At 43.3% G+C, this 25,648-nt stretch overlaps 1 protein-coding gene across 1 annotated transcript in view; it reads right to left on the reverse strand.

Annotated features, from left to right (window-relative positions):
* The window catches only part of KIAA1958 (KIAA1958 ortholog), a 75,665-nt gene that overhangs the window by 30,118 nt on the left and 19,899 nt on the right, over positions 1 to 25,648 (reverse strand). Inside the window, exon 2 of the mRNA XM_071579948.1 lies at positions 5,720 to 6,986. Coding sequence (XP_071436049.1) covers positions 5,720 to 6,875 — 1,156 coding nt within the window. The 5' untranslated portion in view covers positions 6,876 to 6,986. The remainder of the gene's footprint in view (positions 1 to 5,719; positions 6,987 to 25,648) is intronic.

Raw genomic sequence — 25,648 nt, forward strand, 5'->3', positions numbered from 1 at the left:
CTAAAAGGTGCTTATAAGGCATTATTTTTTCTTATTTGCACTTCCTAGGAACGTGTGAGCTGACTTTTTTTATATAACCAGTGGTTTATGGGTTAAAGCTAAATCAGTAAAACTGGCAATTCATCAGGTGCGGGGGACTTCTTTCACCTCAAAGTTTTGTAACATTTTGATGCACATCTAACTGCTCCTTATCTGTAAGTCTTATGAAGACCTTGGTACAAGCCCACACCACTGAAGACATTGCATATGGAAAGAGGGGGAAAGAGAGAAGTCTTAGTTCTTCTGATTGCAGAACAAACACTTGAAATACTCCACCTAAGAGCTCTACATAAATATCATACAACTCCTAGATTCACTGCAATGTATAGTGGCCATGTCCAAACAGAGACTTATATGAACACCTGGAACCAATAGGGATGTCCACATCAAGAGCAGAGCAAGAGTCAGATCACCTCAGATGCCAGTTGTGAAAGGCCACAATCCCTGATCACTAACCTGCCCATGATGAGAGCACAGGAAGAGAATTAGATCTTTGCCCAAGTCACAAGGCTAAGCTGATCACCAGGTACTGATCTGGAGTCCTGACACACCAGTTACAGAAAATAAAAGAATGGAGAGGATCTCAGAGCTGAGACATCAGAGACAGCAAAACTAAGTACTGCCCTCACCAGAGACCAGCATCTATCACAGCACATTCAAACGCTGATACTGCTCCATAGCCACAACGGCAGGACAGTGAGCAGCACACTGACTGAGAGAGCAGAGGTGCTTGTGGACAAGGTGCTTCTTTCCAAACTCCAAAAATGCCTGTATGTGCAAAACATCACCCAGCACTCCAGTGAGTTCAGTGATGGGTATACATGTAATCACTGCAACAGTACCTACAGAATATCATTTGCCACATCTCTGACAAAAGAAACAACCCAAGTTAATTCATTTAGATGATTCTTTATTTTGCACCTCTACTTACTACTCTTTGTGTTCTGTACACTTTGTACATATGGATTTGATATCTCTTTTTTCCTTATTTTTTGCTCATATATTTATAGTGCTGGATTAGTGTAGGACTGGAAATGGCTTGCTGCACTGCCTTGTCAATATAAAGCACATCTTCACCCTCAGTTTTCAGGCAGAAAGTGAGAATTCTTCCTAAATTCTTCAGCAATTCTATTTACAAAGTTCTCTCTCTCTCAGAATCAAAACTTGCCTTCATACAAAATAAGCTCTGTCCTTCTCTGAGCCATAGTCATCCTCCATATCCTTCTGCAACAACCCCAAATCTTTTCCATTCTTGGTTTTAGACACCCAAATGTCACTAATTTCTCTAAGCTGCACTTACTGCAAGCTAAAGCATCACGTTTCTTACTCACCTTCCATCCACTCTGATGTGATCTACCTTGCCCTTGCTGGTCCTGAGACAGGAACACCAGACCAATTATTAGCAAAAGCAAAGGACAAAAAAGGCTGTTTGGGAAGCAGAAATTGCAGAAATTCCTTGCTTTCCACCATTGCAATAAAATTCTCACCTAACAGATGCAGGTCCTTGTTGGGATTTCATATGCTTTTAGATCTAAAGTGTGAGTTGTGTATTGAACTTGTTTCTGTACTTAGCGTGTTGTAGCTTCAAGGACTAGTTAATGAAGTCAGCAGCTCCTGCCACCCTCTCAACAGATGTGTGTAATCGGCCAATTAGAGCAAGCTTTCTCATGCAAACAGCATTGTTAACCAATTATCAGTGCCAAGGTGGCGGAGCTGCGGAGGAATTCAGCTTTTGAAGTGTATAAGAGTTTTGTGAGCGGATGAATAAAGTTGCCTGTTGCAGTAACTTCTGTGAAGTCGTCTCAGCAGGTCACAAACCCGTTTTCCTCGGTTACAGGTCCTCTCAGTTTTTTCCAGAGCAAGAAAAGGACTAACTGTATACCTACATGTATTCTTGAAGGCTTTACTAATAAAATTGTAACGAAAGACCTGAAAATTCACAGATGAACATCCACTTACTGACAGTGAAATATAACAAAAAATAATCTATTATATTCCACAATGCTTAGATAGACACCTAAACCCAACAGAAATCAGTGTCTAACCTTAGTGAATCTTCCGTGGGATGCCACTTCTCTTTTGAGACACAAACTTTCATCTTTGCAAGGCTCTTGCTTACATATTCAGTTGCCCTGCCCTAATTAAAACCTTTGCTCTTAAAAGAGAGTAAAAGAGGAAAAAAACCCCACCTTTGAAAGAGAGACTAGTCCAAAGGCATAATATTGCTTAAACTGGCCTAAGGTAACATATATCATCAAGATTTTGGTTCTGTGAAAAATCTCACTCAAACTTTCTTGATTTGTGAGATTACCATGCATGGAAATATCAACTGTGTCTGATACAAATGTAAGCATATATCATTTCAGCTAAAACTCAGTATTTCTTGCTGGTTAGATTGCAGCCTTTAATCACAACTTACTTAAAGTCTTAGTCCTGCAGACCTCAGACCTTACACTACCAGTTCACTTCTTAGACCTTATACTACCAGTTCTAATGGGGCCAGGAGCAAGGTTTCACATATTATAATTACATAACACTATGGAGGGGACAAGGCAGAATTTAAATTCCCTGCTTACTTTCAACTGAACCTTTGTTTGTTTGTCAAGCAGGCACTGAGTATATAAAATATTAAAGGCTCTAGGCTCTTCAATGCAATTCATTCCTGCCTTTTTTTTACAGTGCTCTTTGTCAGCAGACAACCTAATGAAATGATTGTACATGAGCAATCACCCTAATCTAATCTTTAATCAAAGCTCCACATTTTATCAAAAATCTGCCGTGCAGAATTATGCATCTGTAATAAATTTATGCACCAACATTGCTCACTTTTCTGCAACTTGAAGATTTAATAATGCCAGCACTAGTCTCCCAAAGGAGCATGCTCTGCGGAAAGGGGAGACTTCACTCATGTATCAAGTTTTAGTCAAATGTCAATCACTTTACCCTCGTTAAAATGCCACTATGTCCCAGTAAAGTAACAGCATATAACAACACTACACCAGGCTGAGGAGAGGAACTGAGTGACACCTTTTTGGAACAACACAAGAAATTTAACCACTGAGAATCCAACTGATTGAACTGCAATTTGGACAGCATTCTGTGGATCAGATAACTGCCTAGGCAAAAAAGCACTAGAAGGGCTGATTTACACAGTGGGTGTAATCCAGGTGCAATCTCACTTTGTCCTCACAGTGAGACACTAGACATGGACCAACCCTGCTCTTGAAACTACATAAACATGAAAATGTGGTGCTGCATGCATTCCTGTAGGGTTTAACCCTAAACAGTGATAACTGCTGACCTTGTTTGGTTTCTGAGGATCTGGTACATACAGTTTGGATTTTTTAATGGATCTGTTGAAAGTAAATCACTCTCCTAGACAATACACACTTAACATGGAAAAATTCTGCCTATGTTTGTATTCTGTAGTCCCAGATTGCAAGTTTGAGACTGAGCAAGTTGCAGGGCAGGTTGGTAGAAACCTGCATATATAACAGTGATAGCTTATAAATTGAGGAAGGCAGAGTAAGTAGATTTACCACACAATTTGGATGAGTGGCATCAGGCATCCCAGCTCTCATTTAGCTGAGCAGAGTCAGTTCTAAACCAGATGAAGATTTTTAAGGGAATTTCCACAAAGGATGCTACATGACAGAACCAATACAAAATAACATCTCAAAATGCAGAAATGGGTCCCAAAGAAGAATTTGTTTTGCTGTAACTAGCACAGTTATCATCCTTTCTAATTTCTAATGCTTAGCAGGGTTTTACTTAGCAAAACTGGGTATCTAACTGTGTCTGTTGTTTTATCTGGCAACAAGATCTGCAGGCTCTTGCCAATTAATAGATTTACTAGCATTCAATCAGATTTCAGGATGATCAGGTGGAAGGATCATCCAGTCTGCTACAGTCAGTGTTTTTAATGCTTACAGCACCTGCCACAAGGACTGCATATAAGCAGGCTTTTTCCCCTTCATGGTTTGGTTATACTCTGACTGACCAGCCCGAGGCTAAACCAGTAAAGGAGCAGATGGAGAACTGACGCCTGCCGTCATCTCTTTTTGGGATGTCACCACGGACCAGCTGGAAGAACAAAGAGAGCACTGTCTGCACTCATGCCCAGAGAGAGCTGGCAAGTCTGCTCAAGAAAGAAGATTTCCACTCTCTTGAAGACCTATGGTTAACATTTAGTTTTTCTGCACATCTGATAATCATTCAACCAAAGTAAGATGTTTTAACATGCCCTTTATCTGATAATGTTGACCTGTTTGTGCCAATTCTAAGTGCTTTGGCAGCAACTAGGGATGAAAAAGATGATGGGCATGAGTACTCTCACCAAGAAAGGGAAAAAAAATCATAGAATCATAGAATCGATTGGGTTGGAAAAGACCTCCGAGATCATCAAGTCCAACCCTTGGTCCAACTCCAGTCCATTTACTAGATCATGGCACTCAGTGCCATGTCCAATAAATCTCCAGGGATGGTGAATCCACCACCTCTCTGGGCAGCCCATTCCAATGCCTGATTACTCTCTCTGGAAAGAATTTTTTTCTGATATTCAACTTAAATTTCCCCTGGCAGAGCTTAAGCCCGTGCCCCCTTGTCCTATTGCTGAGTGCCTGGGACCAGCCCCCACCTAGCTAGAACTTCCCTTCAGGTAATTATAGACAGTGATGAGGTCATCTCTGAGCCTCCTCTTCTCCAGGCTAAACAACACCAGCTCCCTCAGCCTCTCCCCATAGGGCTTGTGCTCCAGTCCCTTCACCAGCCTTGTTGCTCTTCTCTGGACCCGCTCCAGCATCTCAATATCCTTTCTGAACTGAGGGTCCCAGAACTGAACACAATACTCAAGGTGTGGCCTCACCAATACAGAGTACAGAGGAAGGATCACTTCCCTGGTCCTGCTGGCCATGCTATTTTTGATACAGGACAGGATCCTATCGGCCTTCTTGGCCACCTGGGCACACTGTTGGCTCATGTTGAGCCTCCTGTCAATTAGTACCCCCGGGTCCCTTTCTGCCTGGCTGCTCTCCAGCCATTCTGTGCCCAGCCTGTAGCGCTGCAGGGGGTTGTTGTGGCCAAGGTGCAGGATCTGGCACTTTATTATGGATTAAAATGTTATTAATGTCATGGTGAAGACTACAGTTATATTTCTCATCTCTGCAGATTGCTCTGATTTACAAGCAAGGGAAAGTTTAACAATTTGTAGAAGTGCAATCCTCTCTCCTGCTTTTCTGCTACTCTGACTCTTCATGTGCAATGTCACTCTTCTGACAAGGTGAAGGCAACAACCAACCCCCCAACTCCAGGCTACACAGGCTGATTCCATTTCTTTCTGGTTCATCAAAAGAGTGCATGGTGGCATGGTTTCATGTCCTTCCTGACCCACACACTCAGCAAGGTGGCTGCATGCTCTCTCCCCCAACACAACTGTAACCAAACTGGACCTAAAAAGCATAGTCCCTACAGCTGCAGTATGCTTTCTTATGGGGTGTTCCTGGCCTTTGCTCAGTCAGGTCTTTCAAATCCTTTTCCAAGTGGCTTCTCTACCTACTGACTTACGTGCCAGCAGGACCCTGATGCAATGCAGCACATGTCCCTAGGCCATCCCCTCACTGAGCCATGCCTGGTGGCCAACCCCAAAATGCTGCCCCCCCTCAGCTCCCGCTCAGTGTCCTACCTGGCACCAACTGCGCCACTGCCTCGGGAGTGGTGGTGGGCATGGCATGGGGCTGCTGCTGGCTGGAGCTGACCTCAGGCTCGGCGTTCACCGAGGGAGAACCGGCCACCTCGCCCTCCGGAGGCAGCTGCGGGACGGACAGGAGGGTCTCCTCAGTGGCCGGTGGTTCCTCCTGACCGGGCAGCTGCAGGGCTGAGAGGGGGATGCTGATGGGTTTCCCGGTGGTGGTGGTGGCATTGGAGCTCGTGGCTGGCACCTGCAGGGCGGCCACAGGGCCGCCCCCTGCGCCCCGCGCCGGGGAGGCGAGGGGTCCCCGGGTCGGGCGCTGTGCGGCCATCCGGGGGGGGCCGGACGGCGAGGAGCAGAGGCGCTGCGGGTCCGGGTCGGGACCCGTGGCCGGCTGCGGCACAGCCCTGGTGGGGCCCAGGCAGGAGGGTCCGGCCGGAGGCTGCGGCTTGGGCTTGGACACCTGCGTCAGGGCCAGGGCTGGCCCGTCGGCGCCCGCCGTCAGCTCGGCATTGGCCACTATGTAGTAGTCCTCGGGGAGCTCCTGCTTGATTTTCTTGAGGAGCACGTCTCCGCCGCCCTCGTCGGGGGGCTGTGCGGGGGCGGCCGCGGGCAGCCCGGCAGCCGCACGCTTGCGGGGGCCGGCGGGGGCGCGGTGTGGGTGAGGCTCGAAGTCACTGTCCTCGTCCGTGACCGAAGACTCACAGACCATGTCGAAGAGGGTGGCCTCGTCCTCGTATTCCTCTACAGGCTCACCCAGCTCCGACGGCTCGCTGCAGTAGGAGAAGTCGCAGGAGTCGCGAGTGCGGGTGCAATCCAGCTTAGCCTTCCCCGGCCGGCTCGGGTAGCGCTCCAGGGGACTGGCCTGCGCCTCCGATGGCACACCCAGCATGCTGGGGCTGTCTGAGTTGAAGCTGCGGCTGTCCTGGAAGCAGACGCGCTCCTGGGAGCCAGCGCGGCAGGTGGCGGCCAGCGGCCAATGGTAAGCATGTCCAGCGCTGCAGCCCCACATGGCCGTCAGGTTGCCATGGGCCCCCTCGGACAGCAGGTGCTTTAGGTTGGGGATGAGGCTGCAGATGGTCCCATGGCTGTGGGCCCAGCTCACGAGCTTAGAGAGGTTTTCGGAGGAGGTGTGAAGGCAGTCCTCCATGGCACAGGATCGACAGCACCTTGCCAGTCGAAGTCAGCTGAAGACACGGTTCAGATCACAGAGTCCTGGCACTCATGGCCACATGTTGCCAAGCTCATGCTTGCTGCTAACCTGTAAACAGAGAGCAAAATCCCATTCTTCAGCACTCCAAAGCACAACCACATTTGCACAAGCAAGCAAAACATTTGTAAGCTTAGCTAAACCCATTTCACTCTCATTTCTTGCCCTTCAAAACATGTTTCTCCAAACATTGCCTGCATTTAAGCAGCCTCATTCCTCGTTCTGCTGGCAAAAAGCCTGCCTTTAAACCCAAAGGAAGGGACATCCTTGCAATGTACAACTAAACATAAAACTGCTTTTCAAACAAGCCAGTTCAGTATCAGTGGCAACATGATTTGAAGCTTAAATTTCCTACAAAATAGCACTGCCGCCCAAAAGATGTTGATTGTGTCTTCATATCCAGGAAATGAAAATTAAAATCTTAAAACATACAATTAATCTTGAACACGAGGGTGGCTACCAAGCACCAACTCAAACACACCAGATCTGAAGAAACTATGAAATTTTACATTATTTATAAACGTTTCTCAAATGAATCAAATATCTCCTTTCCAACTGTATTTGAAAGGCATCAAAATGAATGCCTGAAACTTGAGTTTTCAATATAAGGGATAATCAAGCAAGCTCAAGTGATAATCATCAGCTGTCCAAAGGTTTAAGAGAAGCTTAAAGGACCTGCTAGAGTTAAGCCATAACCTTCCTTACACCCCATGAGTTAACATTTTGCTTTTTTTATCATAGTATATTTTCCAAGATCTAAATCATGATTCAATTCAAGAAAAAACATTTGCCATTTTCGTCAAAACTACTTATAAATTTGCATTACAAGATGATGGCAAAGTCTAAGCATCTTTCTTTGTATACACCTAATGCCAGAGAAGTCATCTCAGAGATCTCAGACAGCTAAAGTACCTGGGAACTTCTGCTCATTTCTGCAAGTCTGTTTGGAGGTTCTCCTTAACTTTCTCTCTCCTGTCCTTTGTGAACAGGACCTGCAATCTTGGAGCTCCTGTTGTTCTCACTTCAATTCTACTCTCATATAAATAGAAAAGTGCTTTATATTTTCTCCTGCTGAAATGCAGCATTCATGACAGCATTACACCTCATTTTGTTCCCTATCCTCTTCTACACAAGCCCTTTTAGATGCAAAATGAACTGCATAATGACTCAAAAAGACAGCCCCCGGAGAATGCTTTCCCTAAAATCAACACAAATTACTACCTGCCTGCCTGGCTGCTCTTCAATGTCATCTGCCAGTTAGCTGCAGATATCCATGTTTGATCTGAGCCAAAGGAGGTGAGGAGGCTGTGTTTCAATGGTTTTGCAGCCTGCACATCCCATTCACTAGGCAACGGTTGGCCTACGCACACCAAAACTGGAAACAAAATGGACAAACACTGCCTATGATTTTCTTCACAAGGCTGCTCTTCATGGGTCTTTCCATCCCACTTAGGGGCAGAAGAATGAAGCAAGCATGGGAATTTCTGGATAGTTTAAAAACTTCTAAGTATTTTCCCAATATCTTTGAAATTAAGCATGACATGGAGAGAATGGATGAACAGGAAGAAGCACATCTTTAGGAAATCGAGTTAAAATTGTGTAAAATTCAAGCTTGTTGTTGCAGTAGCTCAAGCCAGAGCGCAGCAGAGAACTGCTGCAATAACTCAAATTGCAGTCTCTTCTACAGCCTACACAATACCACAGGAATAGTACAGCATCACCTGCCACACAAAGCATCTTGCATGATTAATCCCTCTGTGCAGTATAACAAATGCAGAACATCCTGTGCTGGTTTAAAGGTAAACTGGCAGGAATAATGAACCCAACACAGAAGATACTATAAATCAGAATTACAATTTAATAAAAATAGTACAATGAATGCAGTGATACAAAGAGAAATTGGTTTTAACCCACAAAACCCAGAAGTATAACCCAGCGCCTTGGGGCACAAACAGAATGGGGTTTGTTAGCTCCTTTGCTGAGCCCCACGTGGTTCTCCCAAGTCCAAAGTAAAAGGAAGGGAAAAACCCGTTGGTGCAGATGATGGTCGCAGTCTGATCAAGAGTGGTAGTCTCCTCCTGTTGAGAGTCTGGTCCTCCTCTGGATCCGACAAACAGTACCAAGTCCCCAAACTCCAACATTATATACCCTCTGGTTCAGGTAGAAACACCCAGTACCTCCTCCAGTGCAGAGTTCCACAATGGGTGATCTGACTCTGTGAGTCATGGGGTATTTTTGGAATCATTGGTGACCAATTAGCAGAGATGCCCCCCTCAGGCTGGGTTTGAAGGTGCTACCGACTCACCAGAGGGGAGTTATCACAGCTCCCATCTCACAGGTGTCTTTCATACCCAGCTCACACCTGAGGGATCAGGTGTGCCCTGGGCAGCTGCTGCAAATGGTCCATTGTTAACAGTTCATGAGGAATTATATAGAGGCTTTAGAATACACAGCTTTGGTCACACCCACACAGTGATAAACTGCTCCCAGCTTGCTGAACTAGGACACATCCCCAACTTGTTAAGACTTTTAGGCACTGGAGAAGGCTCCCCTTCACAAACATACAACTTCTAACTATCTAAAACTTCCTTTGTGTTATATTTTGTTATTTATTTTATACCTTCTAAAGATCTGCTGTCAGTCTTGACAGTAGTCAAAATCCCCAAGGCATGCACATTTTATCTGGGAGACACATTTAAAGATATGTACTTGCAGTGCACACTGTCACAGAAGAAACACCAAAGGATGGGAAGGGTTATACCACACTCATTCAATCCAAAGAAGAAAATCTGGAAGATGAACAGGGGAATGGACAGAGAGCTATAGTCAGTGATATAGTTAGAAGCTGCATCAGTGTAAACCCATGGGATATCATGGAGCTGATCAATTGCTCCATGACCAGATAGGTATCTTGGGAAGAGAGAAAGTCCAGTTCAGCTGAAGAACCGTTTTCCTCTCAGGGAAATAAGATCAGCTGCCATGGTCAAGATTGTTTGTGCAGGGCTGAAAATCCAAAGGCAACAGTTACTCAGAAGCATTATGTCTTCAGTTTGCCAACTGCAGCAGAAGTTGCCAATGGCACTTTGGCAGAAAGCGACTCAGGCTGTAGAAAGCACAGCAAATTCATCATTACCTACCTGGTTTCCTGAAGCAGGAATTCGTCTGCTCAGACATCATGATGCTGTCTAACAGTCTGCTCTTGTTTGCTAAATCACACTTTAGAGATTATGTAAGTCCTTCATTCAGACTGCCAAGATCTGATGACGCATGCTTAATAACCTGATAACATGATAACTCTGAAGGCATACAGTAACTAGCAAAAATATGTTGTAGCTTCAATGTGAATTACACTGATATTTTAACTGCATTACAGAAGCCTGCTACAGCAGTTTTCTGCAGTTCAGAGCCTACAAATATCTAATTCAGAACGAAGCATGTGTAGACACTGGAAATTCACTGTAGCTATCTCGATCCTAAAGTAAGAGCTCAATTTTAAGGCTGTTTCAGCTTTTACGACCTCATTTACAACATGTCTATATAATAACTAATGTGTACAGAAAATGTGCTATGTGAGAAAGCATTATTGTTGCAAAACCATTCCCTGAGATCTCTCAACGCATTAAGGCAAACACCTTTTGATTTGGAAAGGGAGTATTTTCTGCCTCCAAAACCATGGTTTTCCATAGTAAGTCTACTTGGGCAATGAAGAGTAGCAAACTTTTGAGTGGCCCTCTTCCATGTTCTAGGATGGGACTTGGCTTAGGTGGCTTGATGCAAACAAAATTCTTCCTGATTTTACATACAGCAGTAGGAAAAGGCCCTTTGTTAGGATGCAAAGGAGAGGCACTGACACAGGCAAGTCTCATGAGCAACACCAGCTGGTAGCACTCCAACATGAACCCTTTGCTTTATCACATGAAGAGAATGAACACTGCTGGGGAAGAAAGATCTGGCTACATCAACTACCTGTTCTCCTTTGGCTTCTTGCACATGAGAGTGGTAGAGTGGAGTTTTGAGTAGGACTTCGTGGGAAATTCTTCAGGACAAACATGGAAATCTGTGATGTGCCTCCCTCAAAATGCTGGCAGTAGAGGTGAGGATTCAGTGGAGGAGCTGAATGGAAAAAATTGCAATGATGCAGAAGTGTACAGTGGGAAGTGGCTGTCCTCCAGCAGGGTCTGGAATGTGCATTTGGTGGACCTACAGCTCAGGGAGGGCAGTGGGTGCATTTTAGTGTAAAGAAGGAAAGAAATCTTGTTAGGATCCTGTCCCCTTACAAATGCACAGGTGGTTAGCAATGGATTTCCTTCCTGGGGTAATCTTAGACAAGTTGATTCAGACTAACTTGCATCACACACATGTATGTTTAAAATTTTATTACCACTCTTGATTATAAGCAATTCCATGCTGATTTTTTTCAAGGGAACAGTATAGCCAGACTACATTAACAAACTTCTAGAGACATGATGCCAAGACTGATACTTCTGAGAATTTTCCAGAAGTCCAGAGTTCTTAACTAAGACTACAATGCAAAAATTACTTTTGTTAAAAATAAAAAATAATCTTTCCAATCATACAGATGTATAAAAATTATAAAACCTGAATACAATGATATTAAAAGGCAGGTGTAAAAAACCCCCGCCTTTATTAATTTTAAACAGCATGGATTCCAAAACAATCTTACCATAGCTGAAACCTGACTTTAAAATGTTTTATATAGAGAAGCAATTCATTCATCAATATAGCTTCTACATTCAGAAAAACTTTGAAAGCAATTGGGCTCTGCTTTCTCATACTAGTGAAAAAAGCTCAGAATATTTTAAATCCTCTCTGTCTTTAGCCTCCACCCTGTCCAAACTTACCAGGCTGCTACTCCCCCACCACCTGAAGGGGAAGCACTGCTTCATTTTCTGAAAGACCGAACTTTTCCTACTTAAAAGTAAGAAAACACAATTGATAGCTAACAGATTGAGAGCACTGGGTATTAAAAAGTTGAACCACCATGGGGTGAGTATCTGTCTCAAGATTTTATCTAAAGGACAATATTAGCCCTTTTCTCATTACTAGCGTTTAAGCACAATGCTTAGCTGATAAATCACTGAGGTCAACAGCAGAAATCTATGCGTCAATTCATCAGGGCAGGCAGAGTAGTACTGAGGTCTCCACAAGGTCCTGCTGCAGTCCCACAGGCCCTGCTAGCCACCAGTCCAGGATCAACTGCAGTATTTCTCTTTCACAAAGGAAGATGCTGAAATAAACTCTACAGGAGCTGCAGTCTCGTCCATAGAGCACTCTGCAAATGCTGGGATCCCCAGCCTTGCAATACAGTACCCAAAATCATGCCACTACTAATCACCTTCTCTGCTATCTCCTATGAGGGGAACCCAACTCACAGTGGAGTTAAAGATCAGTCTCTTTGCCTATGGTTATTATTTCTTCACTGATACCACTAAGGATATCATCAACTTGTCAAAGGACTAGAATGGATAACCACTCAATCAAAACAGGCCAGCAAACTGGAAGGACTCTGCATTTTCTCTAGTCATGGACTTAAAAGAGTACAAAACTTCTATGCCAACTCAAATAATTTTCAGTTTACTTTTCTCTTGAAAGAAAGACTATGAAACAAAAGAAAGTGGAGAGGAAGAGAAAGCAAGCATGTAGAAAATAATGACAACTTTTATAGGTAGGTCTTCCAGTTTACCATGGGGGAAAGGGGTAGACTTCCCTCTCTGATGCAAACTGCACATGGCTCCTTTTAGATATGAAAACATGTTTTTAATTGAGTGTCTCTCCAGGAAACAAAAGGGTATACATTACAGGGGAAAGGCTTATAAATTCTGGCAACTTCTGCAAGCCTGTGAGGTAGTTTGGCAATGTTATGTATCCTTAAACTAGTGAGTAATTCCTCTAGCTATGCTCATTTGTCACTGTTCCTTATCACTTTTGTACAGTCTCCAGCTGGCGTTTTTAAGGGGAAAGCAACCTTTCACCTCAGCAAGGTCACTATTTCCAAATTATGTAAGCTTATTCTATTTGTCTATGTTTTTATCTCTGTAAGAAATTATTTAAAAATGAATAGGAATGTACAGTAGGAACAAGCCAAAATTTTCATGCTAATTTTTCACCTCCACAATTCTAGGCTCATCTGACATTTTACAAAAATCCAGTCATTTAAATGTACCCTTCCCTTTTGGGTGTTCCAGAGCTTTTGTGCTTGTATCTTGGGCCTTCTGAAGTCACTAGGTGCTCTGCTACTGAATGAGCAGGCCAGGGTTTTACCCCAAATGAACCACAATTGTGATTCCTATTAACAATTAGCAGCACCAATAATGCTTTCCTGAGAGAGGGATGCAGGGGGTAGTAGGAAGACAAAATAATACACATGTTTCTGGGCAAGTAATGCTGTTTTCCATTCAGAAAAATGTCATGGTTGTCTGTCACATTTGCTCCACAAAGCTGCAACTCCTTCTAAGTTGATTGTTAGTCTTCAGGAAAGATGCCTTCCTTGCCAAGTGTGGCACTCCTTCAGCTGCAGCTGTCATCACAGCAAGCCAGAGGAAAGTGGCAAAACCTGTTTGCTAATAAAATGCCTTCAGCTGGCTGAGAAAGAAAAGGATTTGGCTGGGACAGCATTTGTGAGTTTCCTTGCCTCTTCAAGAGGAAGACTATCACAGGATTAAGAGTCTCCCAAGGGCCTTCCTCATTCACAAGATAATGTGAATTATCTTGTGGATAATTCTTGAGGAGAAGCAGGTGAAAATGGAGTAGAACAGAAAATGCAGCAAACCTGATCAGTCTGATGAGTATCTTGTCACCTAAGACCTTCCCCTATTACTCCAGATGCCAAGGTCTCAACTTAAACTTCCTAAGACTGACGTGTTCCTCACACTGTTCCCTCAGCTCACTGTGATTCTCTTGGTAACTCCTCAGACACATCAAGTCCTTATCATGAATCCCCTACCAAGCAACCAACACCCTGGGCTGCTGCGTGCTAGTCCTGAGGTTCAGTCCTCAGGAATATAGGCCTGATTTGGTTGTTCTCATTTGCAGAACATAGGATTGTAATAGATGAATTAATTAATTTGCTAGAAACCAAATCAAATAGTATTTTTAATTTTGTTTTAAATGTAAAATTAAATATGCCTGAAAACTTGGAGGATTGTAAAAACCAGAAAGACAGCTTCCCGGCAGAAAGAACAATGCCTTATCGGAGAATGGCTCAGTGCTTAACAAGGAATGTAGGGTACTCACTGTGGAGAAAAGGAAAGATTCCCCAGTTTCGATACCTCTCAGCCCGGTGCCTTCCCCCCTCCTTCCCCTACAGGTTTTTCTAGCCCCAAACAGTTTCGCCCTGCTAAGAAAAATACCTCCTTGCCTTTTTTTCGTTTCTAGCCCTAAGAATTCCCTTCTTCTCCTCAGCCACATTGTCACACCGGGACCCTGCTAGCCAAAACCCCCCCCCACTGAATCTCCGGGGAAGACCCGTGCCCTGCAAACCCCCCCGGTTCGTCCCGTTCCCCTCCTAAGCCAGCACCCGGGAAAAACCCCCACTTCCTCTCAGCCTCTCCATCTTTCCCGGTACAAGCCTTTCCTGGCCATACATGCCCGGTTTCACTCCCAAAACACCCAAAACTCAGAGCCACCAGTTTTTCTCTTTTCCCCTACGGCCCCGGTCAATCCCGACTCCCACGCCAGCCGTGCTGGAAAGCCCTGGCTGTCTCCATATTCTGCCAAGGTGCCTGCCAGCCATGTCGCTGGAAACCAAGTCCCACAGAGCACCCCCAAAAGTCCCAGTACCACGGTCACCCACAGCGCAAGCCCTGCCAAGCTCCCCGCCAGTCCCCCCCCAAAGGAAGGCTGTGCAGCCCCCACACCTGGCCCCAGCTACCCCATGCCAAGGCAGGAACACAGTGGAGATGGATCAGCAGAGATAGCCGCCACCCTGGAGAGCTTCTCCAGCTAGCCACGCTGCCGGACAAAAAGCAGCCCCACCGGGGAAGTCCCGCCGCCCATGCTAAAAGCTGAACCAGCGTGGGGAGCCTGCGACCAAGCATGCCAGCGGGCGCCGGCTCGGCACGAGCCGACCCCCGTCTGAACGTACAGCATTGCAACCCTTCCTGCTGTGTACGACCGAACAGGACATCATGCCAAAGCCTGCAGTTTGTCCCTTGCCAAGTACCCCGGACTGTACAGCCACATGGAAACCCCCCCCACTCCTGGGCACCATGAGGCAAAAGTATTGCGAAACACGGCCGGACCTGGTTGAGGACTGCAACTGTTACAACGCACAGAACTGAGCCTGCGCAAACGAGAAGCGATTGCGAAACTGTTATGTAACACATGGAAACTGCGCCTGCGCAAAGGGGGCGTGGCCTACGCCAGAAAAAGTGAATATAAGCAGAGCCCTGGATGAGAGCCAGATGTGAACCTTTGGGAGCTGGTCTCCTGGGTCACCCGGTGCTCTGCTATCCTGCAAGCACTGTGTTGCTCCTCTCCTTGCCTTCACAAAGAGCTGTAATCACTGAGGCTAAGGCCTACAGAGCTGGATGCTGAAATCACTTAATAAAATCACTACCTTTTTTTATTTAATAAATGCTATTAACCTTTTTTTCTTATAAAATAAAATAAACGTTGATTTATCTAGCCAACGCCTCGGTGCCTATAACAGGATTGATCATCAGACGATGGTACAGATACGTATGGAACTGCTTCTTTCCAAGGAAAATCTTTCTTCCAAGGAACATGTCAGAAAGAAAAGTTCATTAATATATCTGCAAAGTTGCTGAGTACCTTCAGCTCCAGAGTAGTCAAACCACTTGACAGTGCTCTGCTTCATCTTTTTTACCGTTTCTTTCTTATATATCCCATAAAGGACATGTTCTGCCATGCTCTTCACAGAAGCTCTGCAGCACTAATGTAATCCTGTAAAATATTAACATTCCACACTGCTTACAGCTGAGCAGCGAACAGCTGAACCCAGAAGAGATTTTCGGATTTTGAAAGCACAGAGGAGTGTAAACAGTGTTGGTCTTTAACTAGTGTAAACATGGAAGACAGAGAAATCCTCTTGCTCTGTTCAGTGTTTAGCAGGTGCACCCCTGAAACTTTCTTTCAAAGCCTCAATGAAACCTAATTAATTTTGTTAATGCAGACACTTCTCAGCATGGTCTGCAGTGAAGAGCTGAGAGACAAAATGGATTCTGTGCCCTGGGTTGAAAGCTGTGTTTCTTCAGACTGACAAATGAAAACAAGTTTTAGGACTAGCAGTTCTGTGGACGTATAGACTGTTGGATGAACTATCCGATGACTATTATGTGCTCCCTGGTTAGTGACATAGGCTGAGGGGAACTGAACGGTTTTACCATGGAAATAATTTGCCCTTCTACACAGACACTGAGCTGCATTCAGATTCAGTGTTTCACCTCATCAACATGTAATTCTGGGCAGCACTTGTAGCTGCTTGCATCACTGAGGAAATCTAGCTTGCTTGTGTCATCTCTGCCTCACAACTCCAGTTCAAGTTGCATCTCCATGTCAGACTTTAATGAATAAGCACACTCTTGAAAAACTGTTTTGGGTTTTTGTTTTTTGGGGGTTTTCTGCATATAGATGTACCCTTGAATGAACGTGCCTCTGTGCTAAGTACATATGTGTGGATTTATTTCTGGCTATGCCTCAAATTCTAAGCCTTGAGAGGAAAAAGAAGTAGAAAGGAACTATCAAGTCTTCATCACATCATGTCACTGGACAGTTTTCAGAAGGCTGCTCCCACAAAAGTATTTTCAATGCACTTTTAAAAATAGCAGAGTTCTGATGCAGGGTAAATACAATTAGTTTTATATGGCCTTGAACTGAACACAGAAACCAAGTCCTGCATAACTGAACTGCTAAAGAACCAAACTCCCCCTAAAGTTAGCTTTGCCTCTCTTTGAGCTCCTATCAAATGTACATTTATATTTCAGAATGCCGCCTGCTGCAATGGCTAAAAATGACCAAATGTACGTGTGATCCAACACATATATACTAGGAATGCTTCTATATAAAATAAAACTTTTAAAATAAAAATAATCCAGCTGGGCCAACTCAAATCCTGCTTTTAAAAATATGAATGCTCCATCATCCTACAAGAAACAAAGGTATACTTACTGTTCACTCTAGCATTTGTTCTTACAATGGTATAAAGTTCTCCAGAGTAAAAGTGTAGCAAGAGCAAACATTTGCAGTTGTATTCATAGCTTTCTCACTTGGAACAGTGGAGATGATGTAGCAAGAATGACATGTGTAGCAAGATATGAGTGAAAAATTCACCCTGGATATAAGCCATTGGAAAACTGTGCAACTACCACTTGTTTGAATATGGCTCTGCTTTCTATCAAGGTTATAATGGGTCTGACACAGAACTTTTCCATACCTTCAGACCCATTCCACTGTTTTCATAAAATGTCTTTATACAGCAAAGTCAAAATGGACATTTCCAGCTCAGATATATTTATCACTGCACTGTTGCCCATTCCTTGAATACAGGTAGGACAAATGTTGCACAGAAAGAAATAGGTATTGTAATGCAGCCAACCTATCCACCATCAAACTTGTGTAAAAGAGCTTGATCTAATTAATATCCACCAAGGTGAAGACACCATTGAGCACAGTGATCACTGAACCAGATCCAAATGTCTATTTTATGAGCTTGAACTTGGCCAAGGAATATTGCCACTGCAGCCACTTCCCCGGATGGGTGAATTTTGAACAGGCTGGATAGATGGGCCAAGGTCAACTGTATGGAGTTCAACTAGACCAAGTGCTGGGTCACAACACTCCCAGGCAACGCTACAGACTGGGGGAAGAGTGGCTGGAAAGCTGCCTGGCAGAAAAGGAGCTGGGGTTTTGCTAGACAGCAGCTGAACATGAGCTAGCATGTGCTCAGAGGGCCAAGAAGGCTAATGGCATCCTAGCTTGTACCTGCAATGGTGTGTCCAGCAGGGCCAAGGCAGTGACTGTCCCCCTGTACTTGGTCCTGGTGAGGCCATACCTTGAGTCTGGTGTTCAGTTCTGGGCCTCTTAATTTAAGAAAGACATGGAGTTGCTGGAGTGTGATCAGAAAAGGACAAGGGACATGGGGATGGCTCTAGAGAGTAGGAGGAGCAGCTGAGAAAGCTACAGTTATTTAGCCTGGAGAGGAGGAGGCTCAGGGGAGACCTTATCACCCTTTACAGCCACCTGAAAGGAGGATGTAGCTGGGTGGAGGTTCGTCTCTTCCCCATGTCAGCTGGCAATAGGACAAGAGGACATAGTCTCAACCTGAATATCTCAAGAGGTTCATGTTGGACATTAGGAGGATTTTCTTCACAGAAGGGGTGATTAAACATTGGAATAGACTAGCCAAGGAGGTGGTGGAGTCCTTGTCCCTTGAGGTGTTTAAGGAAAGCCTGGACACTGCCATGGTCTAGGTGGCATGGTGGTTTTTGGTCATAGGTTGGACTCAATGATCTCAGAGGTGTTTTCCAAACTTAACTGATTCTGTGGTTCTGTAATTTTGATCTCTGCTTTTTGAAGAACCCAATGTGATTCAAATATGCCTCCACATTCACATAATCCTTGTATCATTATCTTTGATAGATGGCATTTTTTAGCTGAGTGACCACTACTGCGATTCCTTTAGTAATCCTGAAAATCTTGCTTTGAGTTCACATTTTGTCTACCAAAATATAATATAAAAATACAAATCAAAACAAAGAAGCAGCAGGATAAGTTACTTACTGAGCTCTATTTCTACCATCTGCTAAGGAACTCAGCATGACTGGTAACCCCATATGCAGCAAGTGTCTCTCTAAAAGCTCCTTCCAGACCTTTGCAAGTCATATGTAAATATGCAGACTGTGCTTAAACACAGCTATAAGAGTGTATTACAGCTCTGGGAAACAGCATCTTTGGAGCTGTTTGATTTCTGGTCCAGGCTCTGAATTTACCCAGGAATTTCCAACTGTTCATGAGAGTGCCAAAGTCACAGCTGTAGTCCTCAGAGAAGGGCTGAGGGGTGAAAAGGGACAGAGGAATAAAACCTTTTGCTCCATTTTTCTCAATCCAGTATCTCTTCTAAGTGCTAGAAATTCTTATCTCTTTTAATGACTGCAAGGTATGTTTTATACAAGAGCTGGCATCATCACTCAGAGCAAACTGAACAGGGAGCCAGAGTAACAACAGGAACACGACTTTCCAGAGCAAACACAACATGTCCCTGGTTTTACTTTTACCAGAACCAAGCACTTGATGCAGAGCCTCTGGGATAAAACCTGCTCTGTGAAGAGGCAAAAATTATAATGACAGGGAACTGTGCATGCAGCCAACACTTTAATAGTTAAACAGCTCTGCTGAAGCAGTGCCAGAGGAAAGACCTGGTAATCACAGTGCCTCCATGAGCTTTGTCAATGCCAGTGTCCATGGCAACATCAGCATAAATGTGATGGTGACACCAATGTACATTGCTACACCATGCAACCAATGGGACAGCACAGAGGAGTAGTTGAGAAGGTAAATTAAGATTAGCAAAACATGGCAGGGAGTTTTACTCTAGCCTCAAGTCAATCTTGTCCATCTCTAATACTTTACTAGCTCTGTATTCAGCAAACGATACTTTGAAAGAAAGAACACATTTTCTGGATAATAATTTCTGAAAAGTATATCAACAAGAAGATTTTAAGGCACTGAACAACTGTAAAAAAAGGTCTCCATTTTGCTTAAGTTACCAGGGAGCTTATGGTTATGGACCAGTTATTTTGTGTTGTTTATTAAAATTTGTTCCAAAATTTCATCTGTCTTCACATCATTTCTTATAACGACCTGGATATAAAACTTCATTATGTCAGACACACTAGCATTTGTCTCAGTTTGCAGGTCACAATTATTCTTTAATACAGAAATTGCACCACATATTTGGAAAATCTTCAAAATATATAATTACCTGAGTTTACAACAAAGCGTGTGTGCCCTCTTTACTTTTAGAATTACAATGAGAAGAATGAAACATGTTCAGCCTGAAGGCCCCTTCATTTTCCTAAAAATTCTATTAAGGGAAAGTCTGCACATAATTTACTGAAAAGAAAACAGGAATATTAACACTGACTTGCACAAAAATCATGAAGACTGAACTCTCCCACGTCCTTAGAGGGAAACCAATGCCTCCAGTTCCAGCCCATACAACTAAACTATTCCATGTTATTTTGTGCAGGTAAGCACAAGCAGCTTCTGTGGATGAAAGACTTTACTGTGCCACATTTGGTTTATATTTTTCATTTGTAGGATTTGTTTTATTTTAAGGCTTTTCTAAATCAAAGAGAAATTGGAATGTGCAACTGTGGCCATATTGAAAGCATGCATTACTTGCCTAAATAGTTCTTGTGAAACCACACTATTAACCATCTCCAAAAAACAAGGGAGTTTTTTCCTACAGAAAATTAGAACAACTGCAGAAACAGCATTTCTATGTGAGGACAAAATTCTACTTTCTATACTTGACTTTAATGGTTTAGGTTTTCCCTTTTCTTAACATAGAAATGGTTTTGGATGTTAAATGATTTTCCAAGGACTTAATTTTCAGCAAGAAAAACACTTTAAAACTGTCTTTACACTGTGCTTTGTGAAGTATCAACAAATATTGTTACCATTAAACCACTGGTATCAGACTGCCATCCTGTCCTGCAGTTGCTTTTTAACATCTTTAAAAAAACCCCACTCAGTCATGAAGAACAGTTGTTCTTGGAGAACAGACTTGAAAAAAAGGACAAGCAACATAAAGACAGCATATTATTCCATGTGCAGGCTTGTATCCAACTGTGCATAACAGATCCCATGCAATGACTCCCTAATAAAGTTCCTGGACCTGACTTGGACATGACATAGAAAAATGAGTAATATGAGAAATGCCCTAGAAATGAGCCAGCAAGAATTTGTATTCAAATGTAAGCCAGTCAGAAGTACTGGGTAACAACTTGTAGCTGATGAACAGAGGAGAAAACATTAAAATGCTCCATCCAGCTATGTTCCAAGTTTTCTGTTATCTCTGGAAACATATCTAGCTGTGTGCCTCTAATATCTGATCAACTCAGATTAAAATTAAACAAAGGTTTAAAACAGATTACATGTTAAGATTACTGAGGTGGGTTCCCTGAAAATACACCAGGAGACTAGTGCCTCATGATGCTTACCCACATACAGGTGAGGAGTTGGTGATAATCCCACAGGACAAACAGCCTGATTTACTGTTCTCTTGATGGAGAAAGCAGGGAGTGGGCCACAATGCAGCACAGAGGTCTGATGGACTGAGCCTCCCCAGGCCATTCTGCATGGCACTTTGAGAGTTTGCTGGTCTGAGTCCAGTGGTACTGGAGCTGCAGAGGCTTAAACAGCTGCATGTGGACAAGGTCCTTTTGACTGCAGCTGGCTCAGTCAACTCAGACCCCAGTTCTAAGAAGCATTTATGTAATCAAAAGGATGGACAAGCACCAAATGGGATCTTCAGAGGTCCGTGTACATATGTAAAATAAACATCTATAAAATCTGACCCTATGTGTCTAAAAACCTGACAAAGCTTTAGCTGTGCAAGTTTGAAAGCTTTGTCCAAAAGAGCTAAATGTGTGTTCTCAAGCAGGCACATTTCTTATTAACATCAGTGCAAGATTTGACATGACTACATGTAGATTTAGGAATGGTGCCTGATTAAGAAACAGAGAAACCCCAGAATATTCATGCTTTACGTACAGAGGCACTGGCAGCTGGCATGAAAAAGATTTTCTGTCATGGAGGACTCTTGAGTCTCAAGAACCCTCACTTATCTCCTTTTGGAGATTCAGAACCCGAACTGTAGCCTTCAGACAACCAGAGTTCAGAACAATATGCTACCTACACTTCTCAATATTTGGCAAAGCAAGTGAAAAGATTTACAAAATCTTGATTGGTAAAATGGAAAAGGGTGTGTAAGACAAAAAGGATTATATTGTTGCATATGTTGTCACATTGTGGCACTGCATGTCTTCAGTAACATCTAGGCGTGCTATGCCTGGAAGTGTTCAAGACCAGGCAGGATGGAGCTCTGAGTAACTTGATTTAGTGGGTAGCATCCCTGCCCATGGCAAGAGAGTTGAAACTAGATGATTTTTAAGTCCTTTCTACTCAAACTGTTCTGATTCTGTGATTCATTGAAGTTTGGTTTTGCTACGCTTTATTAGCACTGGATCCATCACACTAAAAATAGATGAGGAAATTCTTTACAAAATTACCCATTTCTGCGCATGCTCAGTCATTTCATTAGACTGAGAAATGGCCATGGACAAAATGCATGCTAGTGAAAATAGATGAATAAAAGTAATTACAAGCAGCTTAGTAATTTATTCTAAGTTATACATCTCCAAAGCACACTACTAACCTCCTTCAGGAAATGCATCCAGACAAACTTCTTAGCCTCTCCAAAGATAATACAACCTAAAAAGCCCCTTAGAATACATTTTTTCCATCTGTGATACTCTACACTTTATATCCTCTCTTCTCTCCTCAATTAAATGACAGATGATAAACCAATATATTTCTTAAAACACAGTAGGTTTCAGAGATACCAGAAAATATTTTACTATATTGACTTCACAGTGTTTCCAACTAGTTCTTTCTTGTACTTGCATTTAGTCCAGCCTTTGAATGGATTAGTAGAAAATATACAGACTTTGCTCATTAAAAAAAACCTCAACAAACAAAAAGCCCCACACCTTTGTCTCACAAATTTGAGCTGAAGTGTAACGCCCTACAGGCATTCAGGGGGATTGATATCAATATCTAATTTCTTCTAGCTCAGTACAGATATGAATAACCCATAATTACTGACAGTGAAAAACAAGTGAAGAATAACTAAGCATCACAACCTAGGTAACAAAGAGCTTTCTAACACATGTAATTACTAATCTAATATTTGAAAACATTTTTGCAAGGACATACACACATTAGATACCCATTCATCCAGCTGTGTCATGGAGTGTATCTACATTTGAAGCCGGTCAGGTCTGTCACACTTAACTGTTCCTTCACATCCAGCAAATATCTGGATATGTCTTGTTTGGAGAAATAAAACAGAACCTAGGAGGGCTATTTTGGATACTGAGGAATGACACAGGCTCTTATTTAGAAAATAGAAACCCAACAAAAAGGAAAAAGGGTGAAAAAGAACATGCTGACATTTATACAGGGGCTAAGTGTATCAAACTGCCCTGACCAGTTTTCTTTATTTCCTGCTAACATTTTTCCAAGAGGATTTTTTTGGGAGTGTGCTTGAACAGCTTCACCTCCTCCCAGAAAAAGCTGCCTCAGTCAGGGCTGCTATTTACTAGTATGTTGAGTCCAAAACAGAAAAATCTGTATTTTGTATTCTCGTATTAGTGCTTTGCACCATTCTTTAGGTGCCCAGTAACAGGGTTGGTTGGTTCCATTGCAAACTGTTACCAGTGAGGGTTGGGAGGGGAGCAGTGAGAATTACTACCACCAAACTCAGCAGTGATGTTGTTGTCACATCTCTCTAGACACCACTTCTTCTGACTTTGCCAAGGCAAGATGTCCTTTCACCCTGCTGCAAATTGCAATATCCATATGCAAGGGTGGAGCAACCTCAGAAAGAAGCCAGAGGGTCAATTACCCCTTGCCTTACACCACATCTAAACCTTGAGCTAATTTTTGACCCCTGCTTTGCAGTGACGGCATTTCACCTTGATCTTCAGGCACCTCAATAGTCACTTGCTATGTGCAAGCAGAGAGAAAAGAAGATCCTCCAGATTGGAAGGGCAGTTCTTCTTGTACATTCACACACACACACTTCCACGTGCCCAATTGCTAGTAAAAGGTGTGTGTTCACACCAAAGAGAACGATAGGAGTGCTGGTCAAATATTACCACCACAAGCACTGAAAGAGACACAGAATCCGTCCTATGTTCAACTTCCTAACCCTTCTGATGCTGCCAGTCCAGTCTAAGGTCTCAACAGCCTTTGTCTACTGAGATTATATTGAAGGGTCAGAGCAAGCTGGCACCTCCAGCTGCAGTCCCATAACATGTACAAAGCCAAAGACAATGCTCTGAACCAACCCTTAGCAAAGTAACCCTCTATATGAGGTCTTTGCTTGTGCACCAAATGGAAGGGCACATTTCACTTACTGTCCTGAGAGGCTCAGCATGCCCCTGTCTAGACAAAAGGCTGGAAACAATTTCTGACCCACAATTTCCTGTAACGCTAGAGAAAGGAATTCTGCCACACCCAAGAGATGAAAACTCTGAAGTCTTGCAGGACTGACATACCTGTTTTTCCTTAGGCCATCTAAAATATCAACAAGCTGATCTCTCTGCAGTCACCTTTTAAAATTTAACCATTTGACTAGACTGGAAACACGGGTACTGAAATGTTGCTTCTGAAGGGGCATTTCTCTAACTGTGTTCTTTGTAGCCAAATTACAACCACCAATGTCCACAGACACAATGACATTGAAACAAAGCACTGAAATGCTTTACAAAATACAGGACGTTTGAGAAGTTCAAGCAATCCAAATTATATTTGCTAAGGGCAAACTCCACATTACCAACTTCATTAAAGCCCAACAGCAGCAGGAGACAAAAATGAACAGCTCTGTTCCCCCTTTAAATGTCTTTTAAGAAACTACTTTTAGATCAGTTAAAAACAAAGGACGTTCTTCAGTTTGGCCTTGGAGATGAAGGTGCATCCACCTTTCTTAAAATCAGCTTTCCTTTCAAGCTGCACCAACAACACACTAGAGAGGAGTCTATCCCTGTGGTTGCTAAAGCAAGCAGAACACTCATGGATGTGAGGAGAAATTTAGCCTACTTGCTGTCTGCCAGATTGGAACAAATGGATGTAGGAATACCTCTAAAAGAGATACAAACAATAATAAGGCCTCTCAAAGCATTTAAAAAGGCTTATGTTTAGAACAGCTGTAAAGCACAAAGATAAAGCTGCCAAAGACACAAAGGCAAGAAATTAAAATCTCTTGGCTGTACACTTTAGAAAGATGGTAATAGGGAAAGGGCAGTCAAAAGATTTCTCTCTCTGCAGCACAGCTGCACAAGTTAAACATTTCATAGCTAAGAGCACTGTGTTTGGTAAATAGCCATTGCAAACTTCTTTTAAAGGTAAAGTTTCTGGTTGTTCACATTCAGAGTCCAAACCAACAGAGTGAGCAAGAAGGGTAGCATGGGGCAAGGGGAAGGACAGCCGCCTCTGGAACAAATACCACATTTACCAGGCAGCATTGGTGCTGTGCCAGCAACTTGAAGTGATACTTGAGCCAACCATGTGAAAATACAAACATGCAGAAGAAACTCTCTCTGCCATTGTCCTCCAATCCATGGAGACCACTAAAAGCAGCGGCAAGGGGTGAGAGAGGGGGACAGCATTAAACATACCCTGTCACTAAGCAGGTGGTGCTCTTGATGAGACAGACCTGCTCACTTGGGTGGCTGAAAATGTTTATCACTCAAAAATAGTGCAAATCTGAACCACAACTATAGCTGTGCAACACCCAAGGTTGGGCTTGGCTAGAGCAGTAACATTCAGGGCTCCCTGTTTTGGTGTTGTACTGCATTTGTTAGTTTCTTGCTTTAAAAACAAACAGCTCACTTCTGTTACCTATGGAATATTTTTGATGTCAGTAAAGTACAATGTCTATAGCA

Source organism: Pithys albifrons, chromosome Z (genome assembly GCF_047495875.1).
Source record: "Pithys albifrons albifrons isolate INPA30051 chromosome Z, PitAlb_v1, whole genome shotgun sequence".
Taxonomy (NCBI): domain Eukaryota; kingdom Metazoa; phylum Chordata; class Aves; order Passeriformes; family Thamnophilidae; genus Pithys; species Pithys albifrons.